Here is an 18882-nt window from a genome sequence, read left to right on the forward strand (position 1 = left end):
TATTCCAAGGTTGCAAAGATTTAATCCTTTGTTTTCTTCTAAGAGTTTTATAATTTTAACTCTTACGTTTGGGTCTGTGATCCATTTTGAGTTGTTTTTTGGTGCGGTTTCAGGAAGGGGTTCGACATTTTTCTGTACGTGGACATGCAGTTGTCTCAGCATCATGTGTTGAAAGGACTGTCCTTTCCCCCTTGAATGGTGCTGGCTGAAGAAAAATACTTTTACTTATCTTTTCTTCTACTCAAGGTCAATAACAAACCAATACATTGTTAAGTGAAAACAGCAAGGTGCTTACACATAGTGTGTTAACTTTTGCGTAAAGTGGAGGGGGGGAATTATACATTTGTAAGCTTGTATATGCATAAAGAAACTGAAAAAGATAGAGTAAATGTTGTTTAAAAGCAGAGGAGATGAAGCCGGGTGGGAGAGAGACCTTTGACTTTCTGAGTCTTGTGAAAACATCTTTTCAAAAGGTTAAGGCCCCCCCAACCAAGAAAAAAGAGTTAGAATAGCTATGAGTGGTGCTCTAAATTTTTAATACTAGCAAGCTTTATGGATCACTGGTAGGGCAGCTACATGATTTGCAGACCCCAGTGCAAAATGAAAATATGGAACCCTTTGTTCAAAAAGGAGAAAACTACTGTAAAAGATACTAAAATATGAAACATGTTCCCTTCTTCTGTGGTCTGTCTACCAGTCATGGTGTTTTTATTTGTTATTTAATGACAGGCCCCACCCCACCCCTGCCCCCACCCCCGCCAGGCATCTCTACTTCCCATGGGCCCACCATGTCCCCAAGGAGGTGCTGCCTCCATGTGAGAATGTGCTTGGTACCCAGATGGGGAACGAGCAAAAGCCTAGCCCTTAGCACCCCCCCCCCAGTCCCCCCTCCCCCAACATGCAGAGTGGGCTGTTGGAGAGCACACCTCAGCAGCACACCTCAGCACTGCCAGCCCAGGACAGTGATGGGGCTGCCATGCTCTTCCCTGAGACACCATGGGGGGCACACCTGACCTCTGATCCTCCCTACACCTGTGTCAGGCCCCCACTGGGGGCGGGTGTACCAGGTGCTAGGCAGGGGTGGGGAGGAGAAGGTAGGGCAGGACCCAGGGCCCAGGCACCAGTCAGCAGGAAAGCAGGGAGCCAAGAACCCATCCCAGGGAGATGGGCGGAGGCAGACTGCACAAGATCTGAGGCTCTAAACCTCAACACACATGCTCCGTTGTCCCATCAGACTTCACTTACAGAACACAGATTCAAAGATAAAGTTAGTTAGACTTTCACTAGGGTGACCACTGAGCATTAAACTCCAAGCACAGGGCCCTTCTGAGAGTGGGACCCTGTGCAACTTCACTGGCCACCTGCCCGTGATGCAGGCACTGAGGACTGGATTATGTCATCCTCGGCTCTTCCTCATCTCTCCTTTGGACACCTCCATTGTGATTTTCAGGAAAGCAGTTGTCACCCTGCTTTGCTTATGTCACAACATGATCCTAGACTTCAGAGTGATAAAGAGAGGCTGGGTGAAGACACAGGTAATTTCTACTGGTTACAACAAAACATCCCATTACGTAAGTAAAATCCAAGAATATTAAATAGGTAAAAAGAATAATGTCAAGGAACTTCTAAAGCTATAATAAACCTACAAGTGGAGTAATTCAGCCATAAAAAGGAAAGAAGTTTTGACACATCCTACAACATGGACAAACCTTGAAAACATTGGGCCAGACACAAAGAACAAATATTGTATAGTTACCCTTCTATGAAATATGTAGACTAGGCAAATTCATAGAGACCGAAAGTAGATTAGCTGTCGCCAAGGACTGGGAGGGGGTAGAGTGGGGAGGGACTGCTAATGAGTATCGGGTTTCTTTTGGGAGCGATGAAATGTTCTGGAATTAGGTGGTGGTGATGGTTGTTATACAGCCTTGTTAATATAATAAAAAACACTGAATTGTATTCTTTTAAATGGTGAATTTTGTGGTATGTGAATTATATCTTAAAAAGTAAGTTTATTGCTTCAAAAGTCTATCAAAGAATTATCTAGTTTTGGAATATTAACTCAAGTTTATTAAAAAGAGTATATTAAAAGATGTTATACTTTGATATTAAATAAGTGTATTTTCCAAATGATTGTGTTAATTTTTAATAACTTTTACTGAGGATCAGATAAACCTGAAAAGCTGCCTTTTCAAATGAATTAAAAGTCTCAAGGCATTATTCAAAACCCCTGCAGCATAATATTAAATATTATTCTTCAATATTTCTCTAGCTATGTGTGATAGCAATCGTTGGTTAATTTACCTATGTGTAGTAAACTTTCCTGGGTAATTCTTGATTATTTTTCACTAGAGAATAAGTAAAGATATGACTAAAATTTTAAAACATCTTTTTGGGAATATAGGTAGTATCATAATACTGAAATAATGCTAACTGTTTTCAAGAGAAGATTTTGTCTAAAGGTCAGCATTACAATGTCTATTCAGTGGATTCAGATTTAACTTCTGCCTTAGAAACAAGCAACGTAGCAGCTGAAGTCTGCAGTTCTGTTAGAGAACTAAACCTTGTTCAGTAGTCTACCATCAAAAGGCTGTATTTACAGGCAGAAAAAGAAGCAGCAGCAGCCTTACCTGCTTGAGAATTCTAAATTTTGATGCTTGTTTCACTGAAAATTGAGAAAAGGCTTTGTAGGTTTCACACATAATGTGAGGTTGTAGCTTTCAGTAGTTTAACGTGGTTGGAAAAAAATGCATGCTAATAAGGTAAATTTTTTTAACTTTTTATTTTATATTGGAGTATAGTTGATTAACAATGTTGTGATAGTTTCAGGTGTACAGCAAAGTGATTCAGTTATACATATACATGTATCTATTCTTTTTCAAATTCTTTTCCCATTTAGGTTGTTACATAGTATTGAGCAAAGTTCCCTGTGGAATAAGAAAAATTTTTGAAGGAGTTTTTTAGTTCTCCTACCTTTTGTTTATCATCCGAACTTGTTATTTAATAGAATGAGCAGCTTTCATTTTCTCTTTGACTTTTATCATCTTTATACCTATCACAGTTTCAAACATGTTGTGGGTGTTCCATAGATATTAACTGATGACAAATCTTTATTTTTTCAGTTGATATCAGTCAGTTCCCTGAAAATGAATTATCATATGTCAGACGTTTATTCGTTTTTACAACTTTAAATATCCAGACACCTCTTATAAGTAGCTATTGTCTGGACTGAATGTTATTTTACACCAAATTTTTTGGGAAGAAGAGAATCAAGAATTTAGTTCTGGGGCTTCCGTGGTGGTGCAGTGGTTGAGAGTCCGCCTGCCGATGCAGGGGACATGGGTTCGTGCCCCGGTCTGGGAAGATCCCACATGCCGCGGAGCGGCTGGGCCTGTGAGCCATGGCCGCTGAGCCTGCGCATCCGGAGCCTGTGCTCCGCAATGGGAGAGGCCACAACAGTGAGGGGCTCGCATACCGCAAAAAAAAAAAAAAAAAAAAAAAAAAAGAATTTAGTTCTGGGGGTGCATAATTGGAGGTGAAAAATTTAATTACCTGGAATAATATTTTATTTAAGACAGAGCTTTTGATGTAGTGAATAAGTTATTTCTGTGCTGTATTTTAGATTAGTGTTCATTATTCTCATAAAAGCTTTTCTTTTATTACTTGAAGAAAAAGAAACAGATTGACCAACCCAAAGCAGTAGGAATCAGTAAATGATTCCTAAGGGGTCAGATTGACATTTAGCATTAAATGATTTTTCTTGCTTTTTCTTGTTTGAATTTCTCAGGCTATAATTGTCATTCTTTTTTAAAATTATTATTAATTAATTAATTTATTTTTAGCTGTGTTGGGTCTTAATTGCTGTGCGTGGGCTTTCTCTAGTTGTGGGGAGTGGGGGCTACTCTCTGTGCGGTGCACGAGCATTGCGGTGGCTTCTCTTGCTGCGGAGCACGGGCTCTAGGTGCGTGGGCTGCAGTAGTTGTGGCTCACGGGCTCCAGAGCACAGGCTCAGTAGTTGTGACGCACGGGCTTAGTTGCTCCACGGCATGTGGGATCTTCCTTGACCAGGGATCAAACCCGCGTCCCCTGCATTGGCAGGCGGATTCTTAACCCATGCGCCACCAGGGAAGTCCCTATAATTAAGTCATTCTTAATTTGTTACTTAAGGTTTCTTTCTTTTTAGTCATATTATGCTGAATCTTAGATGTGGGTAATCATGGAGATTTTTTCCCCCCATCTTAAAGATATTATACCTTTAAGAGTTTGTTTTTGACAGTCACTGGAATTTTTCAGCAAAGGTGAAAAAATAGCATTACTTCAATATAATGTATTGTGTCCAAAGATGAATAAATCACAGTTTCTGCCATCAAGGAACTCATAGTATAGAGGAGATGACAGAGACACATGCAAATTACTGACATATAGTCTGGTAGGCGCCATGTTGGAGGTGTAAGTGGAATGCTCTTGAACCACAGATGAGCAAACATTGCTCTGTTAAAACCATGGAGTGTCGTTAATGGTTAAAAGGCCTGGGCAGGTCAGGGAAAGCCACACAGAGCAGATAGGGCTTGAAGGATAATTGGGGATTCACTGGGTGGTTGAGAGGGAGAAGGGAGCCCAGCAGTAGGATCAGCATGTGCACAGACACAAAGGCTTTAACGTGGGTGTGGAGGCAGAGTAATGTAGGGGAAAGAGAGTGTGCTTTCAGACCAGGAATGTCTGGGTTCAGATCAGGTTCCATCCCTTGCTCAGAGGCTGTGGGCAGGTTCCTTAGTGACTGTGGGTTCACATTTCTCGTCGGTAGACTAGAGACAATATTATCTAGGTTTACCTAGGTGGGTGGGATGAGAAACAAAATGTCTAGTTCTATGGAAGAAAGAATGGTAGATATAATCAGGTTAAGAGGTGTGTAGGACAGCATTTTAATACAGTAATTCCCCTACATATGAACTTTCAAGTGGAGAACTTTTAAAGATGCAAATGTGCCCCTGTATGCCAGCTGTTGTACTGTACTACTGTACTTTTCAAGATACTGTACTGTAAGATTAAAAATATTTTCTTTATTTTTTGTGTTTGTGTGTTTTTTATGTATTATTTGTGTGAAAAGTATTATAAACCTATTACAGTATAGTACTGTATAGCCGATTGTGTTAATTGGATACTTAGGCTAACTTTGTTGGACTTAACGAACAAATTGGATTTACGAACGCACTCTCAGAACGGAATTTGTTTGTATGTAGGAGACTGTACTGTATCTCTGATGGAGAAAACTCACCATTGACTTTTATCCTTGTTGTAGGTTAAAGCAGCCACTGGAGAAGAGGTGTCAGCTGAGGATCTCGGAGGTGCTGATCTTCACTGCAGGTGAAACAGAAGCAGTTGTTTCTTTCCAGGATTGATTGTCACTTGTTTGTTTAAAAGAAGTGTTACATTATTTTTTCCAGGTGTTAAACTTGCCAGATCAAACCAGTTTATTTGTTCTAGATCCGCTCTTTTAGGGTCCAGTTCTTTTAGAGTTCCGTTTCTAAGCAAGAACATCAACTTTTTCATTATAGCCTAGAAAGACTGGAGAAACAGGTTTCTTATTTATTTAACAAACATCCATTGAGCACCTGTTATGTGCCAGGCACTGTTTAGGTATTTGAGATAATAAGATAGACATTGTCTTTGATCTCAAGAAGCTTATAGTCTAGTCAAAGAGGTGGGCAATAAAGAAATAATCAGCAAAAAATTATATAAATATGTATACATGATAAGGGCTACAAAGAAGTATAGGCATATAGAAGGTGGGGCTAACCCAGTGGTGTGCAGGCATTATGCCTTTGTTTAATTAACACTTATTAAGTGGAGCACAGGATGCTGGATGGTGAGCCGTGGTTCAACAACAGACCACAAGAGAATTTGAAATAGAGAAGTTTATCAGTCACAGGTTCTGGAGGAAGTACACAGCACACCTTGGGGGGCCACATGAGGCGGTCTAGGCAGAGTGCCCAGAGAGAGAGACAGGACCTGGGTACATGTTTTTATTAGGGTCCATGGTTGGAGTGCTTTGGGGTCCCCTGACTACAGCTCGATTGGTCAATCAAATCAGAAGATTGGGGTATTGGTAAGTTCCATGGGGATTTTATCTAAGCATACAGGTGCAGAGAGGCAGGGGAGACTGTTGATCTTAAGGGCTGTTGGGGAAGTTATATGAGGACTTACATTTGCTTGTGACTGAGCTGCTATCTAGGGCTTGCTTGAGGAGCTAGTGTCCATTTAAGGTCCATGCAGGCTGCTTGCAATGCTGGGGAGTAGCTTAGCTAAAATGCTCAATAGCAGGTAAATGCTTAGCTGATTCACTGAGGAGGGAAAATGTCCTGCTTTGCGGCATCTGCCAATATCTGTGGTATGAATTATCCCGCCATAGCTGATTTTAAGCTACCAGCGGGACACCACTGAACATGGAATCAGGAAGAGATGCGCACAGCTGGCCCTTGTGAGTCAGGCATGAGCCGCTCCTTCACATTGCTGGTCTTCCCATTTCGGGTTAGAGTTCAGGAGTAAGAAGATCATCTACCTCCTAGAATTTTGTGAGAATTAAATGAGATGGTATGTGTAAATTGCTTGAAACAATACCTGCTTTAAAATAAGTACCTGTAATTGTTAACTGCCATTATTATTATTGTTTATCATCGTAATTGGTCATTCAATGTTTTGGACTTTTTCTTTTATGAGCAATTAGGAAACCATCGAAGAGTTTTAAGGAGAGTTTGTGCTATTATTAAACATTTCATTAGAAAAAAAAAATCCCTCTGTCTGCTAAATGGAGAATGAATGCTTAGAGGGTTGGCAGTAGTGTGTGTGAGGGACCAGTTGGGTGGTTGTATCAGTAGCATACAACTATTGCTAGAGTTGGCTGAGAGGTGCCGGTGGCTTAGATAATTATGGTGGTAGTGAACGGAGGACGGGAGTAATCAGATTTGTGCTCTATTTTAGAGGTGGAATTGAGGGACTTGTTGATGGATTTCATATATGGGGCACAGGAAAGTGAGGTGACAAAGATGATGACATGAAATGGTTTCATTTCCTGAGATTGGGAAGACGGGAGGAGAGGCAGAGTTGGGGATAGGGCAGGGGGATCAAGTGTTGCTTTTGAACCTGCTAAGTTAGAGATGATCCAGACATCCAAGTAGAGATGCTGAATAGGCAGTTAACTGTAAGAGTCTGGAGCCTAGATCTGTGCTCAAGAACCATCAACATGGAGGTGGAATTTAAACCATAGGACTAGGTGAGCTCACCTTGAGGTGAGTGTAGATAAGGAAGAGGGCCCAGAACTAGACCCTAAAGAACCCAGACATAACTGACAGGTAGATCTAATCATTGAGCTCAGTGGCCTGGGAGGTGCAGTAAACCTTTCTTTGCTTTGCCAAACCATAAACCAGGGAGGCAGGTGACTGTGGGAGCAGTCCAGTAGGTGGGAGACGGAAAATAGGTACAACATTTCCACCCTCCTATCAAAGAACACTGCCTTGCCTTTTGAAGAGTTGGCTAAGGAACCTACCTTTGCCTCAGTTTTTCATTCACTCCTTTCTTTTTGAGCACTTATTTGTGGATAGATTGATTGTACTAAGTGTTAATGAGTAATACAGAAAAATTTCAGGCCTAGTCCCTGCCGTCAAGGATTTATAATTTAACTCGGCAGATAAGAGATATAAATGAACTAAAAAACAATTACAAAACAAATAAGCTATTATGCTTCCAGTTTTACAACTAGAGGCAAAAGGAGGAATGATTAAGGGAAGAGCTGGAGCAGAATTGAGGTAGGCAGGGAGAAGCTTCGAGAGCTTGAGTTTTCTGCCTGGGTTTAAACAGAAGACTTGCTTATTTTGGTGAACACTACTGTGAGCAGAGATGCAGCATTTCTCTCTTATCTGGTCATTTACTGACCAGTTCAGGGAGACTGTGAAGTAGATGTTTCAGCCTGGAGAGAGAGAGGATGCAGGTAGAATAGAAACAGGACAAAGTGGGCTGCCGCTGTTTGTAGGTGCTTAATCAGGGGAAGGAGATGAAGATAGTATTTGAGGAGCATTAATTAAAAAATTTTTTTTGACAGTTTAAAAAAAGTCATCTGGTGCCCGTAAAAGCTGTAGGTGGTATATCAAGTTAGGCATGTAGGTTCTAGGATTCATCTTCCGTTTGCCTCACTTGTTACCCTTGTGACTAGACAAACTACATAACTTCCCAGAGCCTCATTTCCTCTTCTGTAAAATGAAGATATGAATAATTCCTGCGTCATAGCACAGTGTCTGTGGCATACTAAGCGCTCTATTACTTTTAGCTATCATCATTCATAGTAGCCTGTTTAAAATCATGGGACAGTGATTAGATGGTGATGGCTTTTTTGGGAACAGTGTCATAAAATTTACTAGGCACAACTTGCTCTGGGTTCTCTCTGTCATTATAAATATGTATTTGTACATCTCCGATTCGTACATCCATTGTACATCTCCGATTCGTAGTTAATTTGACACAAAGCTTTACATAGTAGTGTCTCATCAAAAATTTTCTCTTTCCTGTTGTTTTGGTAAATGCTAGACAGTTTTTAAAAGAAGGCATTTTAGGACTTCCCTGGTGGCACAGTGGTTAAGAATCCACCTGCCAATACAGGGGACACGGGTTCGAGCCCTGGTCCAGGAAGATCCCACATGCCACGGAGCAACGAAGCCCGTGCGTCACAACTACTGAGCCTGCGCTCTAGAGCCCGCGAGCCACAGCTGCTGAGCCTGTGCTCTAGAGCCCGCGAGCCACAACTACTGAGCCTGTGCTCTAGAGCCTGCAAGCCACAACTGCTGAGCCCGCGCTCCTAGAGCCTGTGCTCCACAACAAGAGAAGCCACCACAATGAGAAGCCTGTGCACCACAACAAAGAGTAGCCCCCACTCTCCACAACTAGAGAAAAGCCCATGTGCAGCAACGAAGACCCCATACAGTCAAAAATAAATAAATAAATAAATATTTTTTTTTTAAAAAGGGCATTTTATTTTAAATATTTACTGATTTGGAAGCAGTCCCTTCTGCTTTTCTTTGCTTACTGAGTTACTACAGTGTAGCTAGAAGTCAGCAATTGTAGCTGGTATTTGTGAATCATTTGGAAGACACGGTCAGTTGTAAAATGTCCTACCAAATTAAAGAAACTGAAGGGTCTGCTATTTGCAAAGGGTTGGAGGAACACACATGGTCCTTGCTCTTATTGAGGAACACCCAAGCCCGAGGTGGACAGCGACGTGAAACCACTGTGAGAGCCCAGTTCTAAGATGTCTCCTAAGGATTTGGTGTGTTCCTTAGACAAGACATCAAAATTTAGATGGCGGCAGCTTAGTTCTTGCTCATAAAATGAACTAAAATTCTGTTTTTTCAGGGGTTGTGTGTGTGTGTGTGTGTGTGCGCACACACACACACATATATATATATATTTTTTTCTATTTTTTGGCTGTGCTGCGTGGCACGTGGCATCTTATAGTTCCTCGACCAATTGAACCTGTGCCCCCTGCAGTGGAAGCGTGGTGTCTTAACCAGTGGACTGCCAGGGAAGTCCCTTTAGGTGTATATTTTTGCCTGACTTTATAGTGTTTTTTTTTTAATACTTTATTAGAAAGTCATAGTACATCTACAAGTGAAACAACAAGCCATCTAATTGGAACCAGAGCACGCCCATGCTTTATTCACGTTGAACTTGAAATTGAGCAGGCCCTTACCACAGTTCCATATTATCAATACCCATTTTCACCATTGATCTGAGGAACAGCGTTTTCAAGCCTTCGTGTGTGCTACCTGCAGCAGCTTACTCTTGGGGTGTAACGTGGTAAGGAAGGCCTCAGCAGTCTCTCAGAAATGAGAGGTATAAACAATTTTTGTTACCAACTACATCACGAAAGCGTGCCAGCTGTGGTTGAACTTTATCTATCATATACGATTTTGTCTGAGGTGTACGGGATGAACATTAAATAAGGCCCTGTGGTCCAGTAGAAGAAGGTCAAGATTGAAAAATAGAAGGTGTGGGTTCTTATGCAGGTACTGGTGGTCCTAGGACAAGGTACTTAACTTTTGTGTACCCCAGTTTTTCCTGTTTGTAAAACAAGGTTAATACTGTTTTGCCAGGGACGTTATGAAGATCAAATTAGATGACAGTTATTAAAGTGTTTTAGAAGTAAAAAGACATCATCCTTAGATGAGAGAAGATACTTGGGGTTTAAGATATTTAATTATTTTCCTTTTCCCTGTTCTGATTCTTTTAGTGTGCTTTACTCTGTAGAAAGTCTGGAGTAAGTGACTACTACGCTTTGGATGATAATCATGCCCTTCACTTAGCTAGGAAGATTGTAAGGAATCTAAATTATCAGAAGAAAATGGATGTGAGTTGGATCTGTTCTTATATTTTTTATTTTCCCAAAGCATTTTGGCTTATGTCACCTTGAAATAATGTCTTTAAATAGGCTAATGTGATTGTTGTATATTTCTGCAGGTTACCATTGAACCTTCTGAAGATCCTTTATTTCCTGCTGATGAATTGTATGGAATAATTGGTGCCAACCTTAAGAGGAACTTTGATGTCCGAGAGGTGTGTAAAGTGGAACTGTGAGCCGTAAGCTATGCTATCATAGTTTATGCCATGTGTTTAAACTTTGTTTGAACTACAGGCTGTGTGTATCCATTTTCAGAGCTGAAGTCTGTTTTAGATATGTTCATCCCTAAACTAAGGGACTGTTGTGGGTCTCAGTAAGGAGTGACATATAAGGGAAAGATATCTTACTAAAAGAGGGGGGGGGGGGAACCTCTTAATTACTGGAAAGTTTTCATTGCACGATGACTAAGCTTGCTTTGTCCATATTTAGTACTCCATATTCCTGTGGACATTAGGAATGATGTAGCACAACTTTATAATTTCCAGCTATTTCTTTTTTGGGTTCTTATTTTGGGAAGTGGATGAAATGTCAGTAAGTTGTTCAAAGGAAAAAACATACCCTTTTAGATCAATATGACAGGAGCAAAGATTAGACATTTGATTGCAGTTGAAGATGTTGCTATGGTTACAGATTGTCTTCTGTAGTTTAGATTGACAATTTTTAGTGCTTGCATATAGCATGTAGTCTTTTATTTTGTTCAGTATCCATATCGGGTAGAATACTTTCTAAATTAGGAAACTGTCCTAATATCAGATTCTGTGCCTTAATATTTTGTCATGTTTCCCCTTGACTATAAAACTATTATGTACTAACTGTGAAAAATATAGAAAATACAGAAAAACATAAAATTGCTTGTAATTACACCATGCAGAGAAAGGAGCCAATATTTTGGTGTTTTGGCTTAGTGTGTATGTATACATTTTTATGTAGTTCAGATAGTATATACATACATACATATATTGAGATATATATATATTTAATTCTAATTTTTCCAGTTTAAATTATAAACATCTCCCCATTATTTAAAACTTCTTCATGAATGTTTTTTTGTGGTTAGGTCCTGATTCTTATACTAGTACCTGGTGACATGGTAGGCACTCAGTAAATATTTTTTTGGATGAATTGATGAGTGTAATATCCCACTTATGGATATGTACAAATATTTCTTCAGGCAATACCCTATTATTGTTAGAGGGTCTTAAGTGCTGGATTTTAATGGAGCTTCAACTGGTACTTCACTTTAGCAAGGTAATTTAGTTAACTATAAGTTTTAGAATTAGGTTTTTTTTTTTTTTTTTTTTTGCGGTACGCGGGCCTCTCACTGTCGTGACCTCTCCCGTTGCGGAGCACAGGCTATGGACGCGCAGGCTCAGCGGCCGTGGCTCACGGGCCCAGCCGCTCCGCGGCGTGTGGGATCTTCCTGGACCGGGGCACGAACCCGCGTCCCTTGCATTCGCAGGCGGACTCCCAACCACTGCGCCACCAGGGAAGCCCCTAGAATTAGGTTTTCAGTTTGACTTTTTAATTAATTACAGGCATAGAAAAAACTGACACTTACAATCTGATGTGCCTGAAAAATGAGTTGTTCTAATAGTCAAGTTTTCTAGGTGGCTAAGGATTCATTCTTTCAAGCATAATCACTTTTTTCATTTATTCCACAGTATTTATTGAGTGCTTTTTCCATGAAGGTATTGTTTCAGGCACTAGGGGTACAGAAATGAGCAAAACAGATGTGAATCCATGCCTTCATGGTAGTTCAATTTCATTTTAATGGATATCTTTTTATAAAGATAGACTTCTGCCTTCTTAAATTGTATCCTGGACTTCTACCTTTTGCTGATTCATGTTCATCATTGTGATGTTAATTTATTATATTTTTCTGTAATTGCAAATAAGCCTTGTATGGAGGTCTTACTAGTATATGGAGCTGTGGGACAACATTGAGATATTAATTGAAAAACCCAGGTTCTAGGGCTTCCCTGCTGGCGCAGTGGTTGAGAGTCCGCCTACCGATGCAGGGGACGCGGGTTCGTGCCCCGGTCTGGGAAGATCCCACGTGCCGCGGAGCGGCTGGGCCCGTGAGCCATGGCCGCTGAGCCTGTGCTTCCGGAGCCTGTGCTCCACAGCGGGAGAGGCCATAACAGTGAGAGGCCCGCGTACCACAAAAAAAAAAAACCCAAAAAACCCAGGTTCTAGTTCTTGTTTCCCTAGTCAGTGGTACTGGGGTTGAACCTCTCTGAGCATTGATTTCTGCTCCTAGAAATAGGAGTAGTGCCGTATGATATGTCTGCTTCCTAAAGTTTGAGTCTTTGTGCAGATGAGTTAGTGTATTTTATGTGGCTGAGTGGACTTCATCGTAAAGCAAATAGAAGGGGGTTCACGTTAAGTGGCCCTAGGCTGCTCTGACCTTTTGAGTGGCTTTATCTTTGTATGGAAGAATGGTCGTCACTATGTGTTTGTTTTTCAAAAGGTGTAATTTTGGAGCCACATAGCACTTTAGACAACTGTTATATCCTCATTATATTATTTGACCTTTTAGGAAAGTAGCTAAAACATAATTCAAAGTAAGCTATTCACTCATTTTTCAGCCTTTGCAGCTTATAAAATAAGGCTTTGATTGATGTGGTAAACAGGAAAAAGGAAGCTCAAACTGGATAGAAAAAATGATGTGTAGCATCTAAAATAGTTTCTGAAAAAATTTGGAATATGCTTCATGTTTAGAACACTTTGAAATAGTCCTGATGTATAATGATGAATATGGAGGATAAGCTAGTAACTTTGTGTAGATTAATTATATGTGTGTGTGTGTGTGTGTGTGTGTGTGTATGTGTATCAGATTCAGAATCAATGAGCCTTTATTGAAGGCTTAATAATAATAGCTACCTTTTGATGAGTACCAGGCAATGTTATTAGCTCTTAAGTATTATTATTATTGTTATTACTTTTTTTTTTTAAACAGATGAGGAAACTGAGGCTTCAGGGATTTTAAGTAACCAGACTGTGACTCTAGTTTCCCAGTGGTAGAGCTGGGAGAAGCTGGGAGTCAGAGCTGGTTCTTCATCTCAGCATTATTTTCTTAGGTTTCTTTATTACTAGTTCATCATATCTTCACAACTTTGTTCCATCTTTGCAGAAGTGAGAACCGAGACTCAGAGGGGTTAAATGCCTTACTCTAGGACACATAAATCAATAAATCATATGTTATACCCTAGATTGGAGCCTAAGTCTTCTGACTGTAAGGCTGGACCTTGCTTTCTTTCTTCTTCTTTTTTTTTCCTTAATAAAATCTTTTAATTAAAGTATAGTTGATTTACAATGTTGTGTTAACTTCAGGTGTACAGCACAGTGATTCAGTTTTATATATATTCTTTTTCAGATTCTTTTCCCTTATAGGTTATTACAAAATATTGAGTATGATTCCCTGTGACATGTAGTAGGACCTTGCTTTCTGATTGAATCCCTGACTCTTGGCCAATACATTTGACAGCCCCAGAAGCTGTGAGTCTAGCAACCAGCCCATGTAGTCTCTGTGCTTCTCTGGTATACAGCATGGAGCTGTTGCTTTTATAGTAAAGTGTAAAATCAGGGCCAAGAATGACTTCAGGGCATTAACCATGCATATCAAGTGAAATTCTATTGAGAAGATTTTCTGAGTAGGGTGAAATTTTGTGAAAGTGACAACTTCATTACAAATTTGTTTTCCTTACAAATAAGTTGAATGCAAAAATTCTTTTATAATATAATTGCTCAGGGACATTGTTATTTTTCCTCTTAGGTCATTGCTAGAATCGTGGATGGAAGCAGATTCAATGAATTTAAAGCCTTATATGGAGACACATTAGTTACAGGTATAAATATGAAGAACTGAAAATGTGAACGTTTTATGCTGCTTTGAAAATAAGTGATCTCTTGTCTCATGGCCCTGATGCACTTGGCATGAGCTTTGTTATTTAGAGTGGTATAAACGTGTGAGTCAGTACTCAAAAGGAGCTGTTTTGTAAAGATCACTTGCAGCTGAATGCCTTCATGTATCCAGAATTTAAAATGATAAGGGCAAGATGCTCTGGTCCAGACCATTATTCTGTGACTTTGTAGCATTAGCTGTATAAAAAGACTCTTATCATAGTAAAATTAACAAAAATATTTGTAGTTTTTAAAATTTCTCTGGATGACTATAATTATTTTGAACATTTCAGCACTGTCTTCTTTATTCTTTAGTCTTCAATTCGACCGTGAAGTTTCGTGTGATGTTTTAGTTTCCCAGAAGACTGTAGACTGAGTTAAACCTTCTCACCGCCTCTGTGTAGGTCTTACGTTGATCCACACAAAGACTAGATTGAGAATACAGGACAGAATACCAAGTCTGAAAAAACAAAATAAGAATGTTTATAAAAGTTAATTCATTCACCTAAACTGTTACGTTCGTAGGCCTTTGAAGAAATATTTGAAACATAGACACCAGGTCCATAGTAATCTATTTTGGACAAATGGCAAAACAAATTTGGGCATTTTACTTGGTCTTAAAGAAGCTCCAAAATGTAGTAGTTAATCTGAAGACAGCATACCAGAGTAGGACAAACAACTAGCTGCAAAAATCCAAATTGCAAATATACATTGAGTCTTAAGGATAAGTCACAGCAGTTTCTCCTGGTCTGATTTATGAGCAAGAGAAGGGTTCACACTGGAAGTAGAATTTATGTGTTTGTATTTAGGTGTTGAAGTGAGTAAGAGCTTTTTCTTTGATATATAGACAGGATTTGTCCCCAAATAGTTCAGGATGTAACCCTCATTGTGCAGCCGTTTAAAACAAGTCAGAACTGTTTCTGCTTCTTTCTCAGAGATGGATGGGTGGGCTTTGTCATCTGTTTTTATGTATTTGCCCTGGACTTGCTAAAATACTTGTGGTACCTTTGCTCCCTCAAAATACCAGGGGTAGATCTACCAGATGGTAGATCTCCACCTCTTCTTTTCTGTACTGGAATTCAAATAAGGTTTGGGTGGGCGGGGGGCAGTGAGAGAGAGAAGAGAGGAATGAGAGGGCGAAGGGGGAATGAGAGGGTGAGGAGGTAGTAAGAGAGGATGAAAGGGGGTATGAGGGGGAGGGGGCATGAAAGGAGGAGGGAGGGATGAATGCGGGGGCCATGAGTGGGAGTGAGGAGGGAGAAGGACAGATTTTTGTAAGGATCAGGTGTCTCTGGCAGTTCTTACAGCTTTCCTCCTTCCCCCGCGCTTGCCATAGGTAGGCCTAGGAGTTTCGTAGACATTTTGCTTTCTTGTTTGGCCGATAGGAAGTTGGTGAAGGTGCTCCCTCCATGGGTGACCCTAGTGTAGTGGGGCATGCGCCCTACTCAGCAGGACTAAGGGTGGATGGAAAGTTTAAACAGCTCACAGGGCAGAACACCTTCAGGAGTAGCACCGTGCTGCTGAGACACGTGCTGGATTCCCAGCTCTTTTTATGGGATGGGTCAGGACTCAGAGTGAATTGTTAGAACTTTGGGGTGGTTTGCCCCTTTCTGAATTGCCTCTGTAAGTGGCAGTGCCATTTAGGGTGTGTAGCCTAGGGTTTGGGCTGGGATTGTAGGTCTGAAAGACCAAGAGAAATCAAGGTGACCAGCAAATCAGTGTTTCATTTTAACATATTAAATAAACATAAGGATTTTAAAAAATAAATCAAGACAAAGCCAGAGTAAAGAACAAAAGTAAGTTAAAAAATTCGGTGTTCTGGCTTGTCAGTAGGTTGACATTCTCTCTTATCCATTCATTCTTCGAGCACCTGCTTTGTGTTGGGCGGCCCACGCCAGGGGTCTTAGTGGCAGCCTGTCCAAGCTTGAGCTTGGACACAGAGCCTGGTCCAGGAACTTTGGCATTGAGCTTCCTGTGACCCCTCTCACAAGCACAGTTTGTTGACACTTGGCTTCCAAGTATTTGACACCTGAAAGTCACTCTTGGGAATGTCTCTAGTCACGTCCTTCATATTTACGAAATAGCCTCCTGGGACCACCCAAAGCGTCTACTTCACAAAATAACAGGGTTTTCTTCCCCCTTTTTCTTCTCTCTTATTTCTCGTGTGTGTGTGTGTGTGTGTGTGTGTGTGTGTGTGTGTGTGTGTGTGTGTGTGTGTGTGGAGTGGTAGTGGAAGTGATATTGAGACAAAAACCAAACTTGTGGAAAGGAGAAAGAAAAAGATGCAAACACAGAGAAAATGAAAGTGTAGTGATTCATTCTTCTAAGCTTAACTGGATTTCTTACCTTAAACTCGGTTACCACCAGGCTTGACTGCATTCCTGCTTTTTAAAAAAGTTTGTCTTTGCTGAGTTTATCCCTTTTATTTCAAGGGCCTGTCATTACCTCAGGCGTTTTAAGGCAAGCTAGTCACCTGAAACTGGCCGATGGCTCTGAACATTGACCTTTAAAGGGATCTGTGTCTCTGATTTGTTCTATATCAGAATACCCTTCGTGTCTGGTACATAGTAGGCACTCATATATGTTACATGAATGAACGGATGACACTAATCCAATCATCTAACCAAACTGGTTGGTCAGACAAGTGGATAACTTTATATGTAACACACCCCTTTCAAGAAAGCAAAAAACCCAGACTCCAGTACCTTAGAAATAAATTATGCCATGAGCTATTTTGTACCATAGACGAAATCTCTACATTTTAAACATTGATTTGAAATTAAACAATGTATAAATATGTCTGTTCGTTGTGAATTAAAAGCCCTCTGAAATATATACATATTTTTTTCAATTTTCTTTTGAGGATTTGCTAGAATATTTGGATACCCAGTAGGTATCGTTGGAAACAATGGAGTTCTCTTTTCTGAATCTGCAAAAAAGGCAAGTACTGTTAAAAATGTTTCAAGGTTTTTCTGTTTTAATTGAAACATTATCAAGTAATGAATGAAAATTATTGCATAAAATCTTTAAAATATTTAACCAGATGCCTTAACAAACAGAACCTTGTGTGCCTATACCTGTGAACATGTATGTGTATGCGTGTTAAATGTTTGAAACAGCTTTAGGGAGGTTTACGTGAATATGATGAACTGTCTTGAGCACTGTTAAAAATACAAATGTTTGTTTTAGGAAAGTTCTCTTAATACTTGAATTATAACTGCTGTAGATGATGTATACATTTTCTAAGAATACAGGAATACTTGTCTTGAAAGTGTTTCATGCATTCGAGGGGTTCAAACATACTGTTCCTATGGTTCTGAGACATGACCTGCTCTAGCCTATCCCATAATCAGTTTAACTTGATTATATTTTCACTTTCTGGAAACAGAAAGATAGTGGGTCTTGTTACTGAAGCTCTGGTTTTAAAAGAGGGAATTCATGAATATATTTTGGCTTAGTATTCAATTTCATACATCATTGTCTCAGATTTACCTAAACTTGGATAAATGTAATTCATGTACTTATTTGATAAAATATTTTCTTAAGAAAATAAAAAAGTTTAGCCCTGTTTTTCCTCTTCAAATGATAGAGTGAATAACAAGGTAAACGTTCTCTTACTGAGGCAGGTAACAGGCAATTAAGCACTTTCATACCCTAATTAGGAAGAATTTGTCTTTGGCAGAATGTTTTATTAGTAAAGTTAGTTTCTGAATTTTGCTATTCATTATTGTTCCCCCACTGAGATTATAAGATGAAAATAAGAGAGTAAAAATAAAAATAAAAGTCACCTACATTCATGCCAGAAATAACCTTGAGTAACATTTTATTAAGGTTCCTTAGTTTTTTCTAGTCCTCCTCTTTTTTTAAACAAAATTGGTTTTGCCATATATAGGGAAGTTTTGCTGGTTTTCACTTAATAGTATGTATAGTGAGCGTTTCCAAAATATTAAATATTTCTAATACACTGACTTTTTTTTAAAATTTATTTAATTTATTTATTTTTGGCTGCATTGGGTCTTTGTTGCTGAGTGCAGGCTTTCTCTAGTTGTGGTGAGTGGGGGCCACTGTTCGTTGCGGTGTGCGGGCTTCTCATTGCGGTGGCTTCTCTTGTTGTGGAGCACGGGCTCTAGGCGTGCGGATTTCAGTAGTGGCTCATGGGCCCTAGAGCTCAATTGTTGTGGCGCACAGGCTTATTTGCTCCGTGGCATGTGGGATCTTCCCGGACCAGGGCTCGAACCCGTGTCCCCTGCATTGGCAGGTGAATTCTTAACCACTGAGCCACCAGGGAAGCCCCTAATACACTGACTTTTAATGACTATATAATATACTTATTTCAATAGAAGGTATGTCAGACTGAGGCCAACAAACGCCACCTTGTTTTATTTGTTGGCTTGTCACAGATAAATCCAGGAGGAGAGCTATGTTTGGCCTCTGTCTGACATTTCATTTGTTGAGGTAAGCCCCACAAGTCTGTGTGATTTCCTCGTTCTCGTATTTGAGGTCGAGCAATTGCTTTGCAATCTTGTACTTGCCAA

General features: G+C 40.0%; 1 protein-coding gene across 1 annotated transcript in view; it reads left to right on the forward strand.

Moving 5' to 3' along the window:
* MCCC2 (methylcrotonyl-CoA carboxylase subunit 2) overlaps positions 1–18882 on the forward strand; it is a 64304-nt gene that overhangs the window by 31915 nt on the left and 13507 nt on the right. The window contains exons 8-12 of the mRNA XM_082652057.1: positions 5300–5364; positions 10294–10393; positions 10504–10599; positions 14220–14292; positions 17211–17291. Of these exons, the coding sequence (XP_082508183.1) occupies positions 5300–5364; positions 10294–10393; positions 10504–10599; positions 14220–14292; positions 17211–17291 (415 nt within the window). The remainder of the gene's footprint in view (positions 1–5299; positions 5365–10293; positions 10394–10503; positions 10600–14219; positions 14293–17210; positions 17292–18882) is intronic.

The sequence above is a fragment of the Grampus griseus genome (genome assembly GCF_964374135.1).
Source record: "Grampus griseus genome assembly, chromosome: 3".
NCBI lineage: Eukaryota > Metazoa > Chordata > Mammalia > Artiodactyla > Delphinidae > Grampus > Grampus griseus.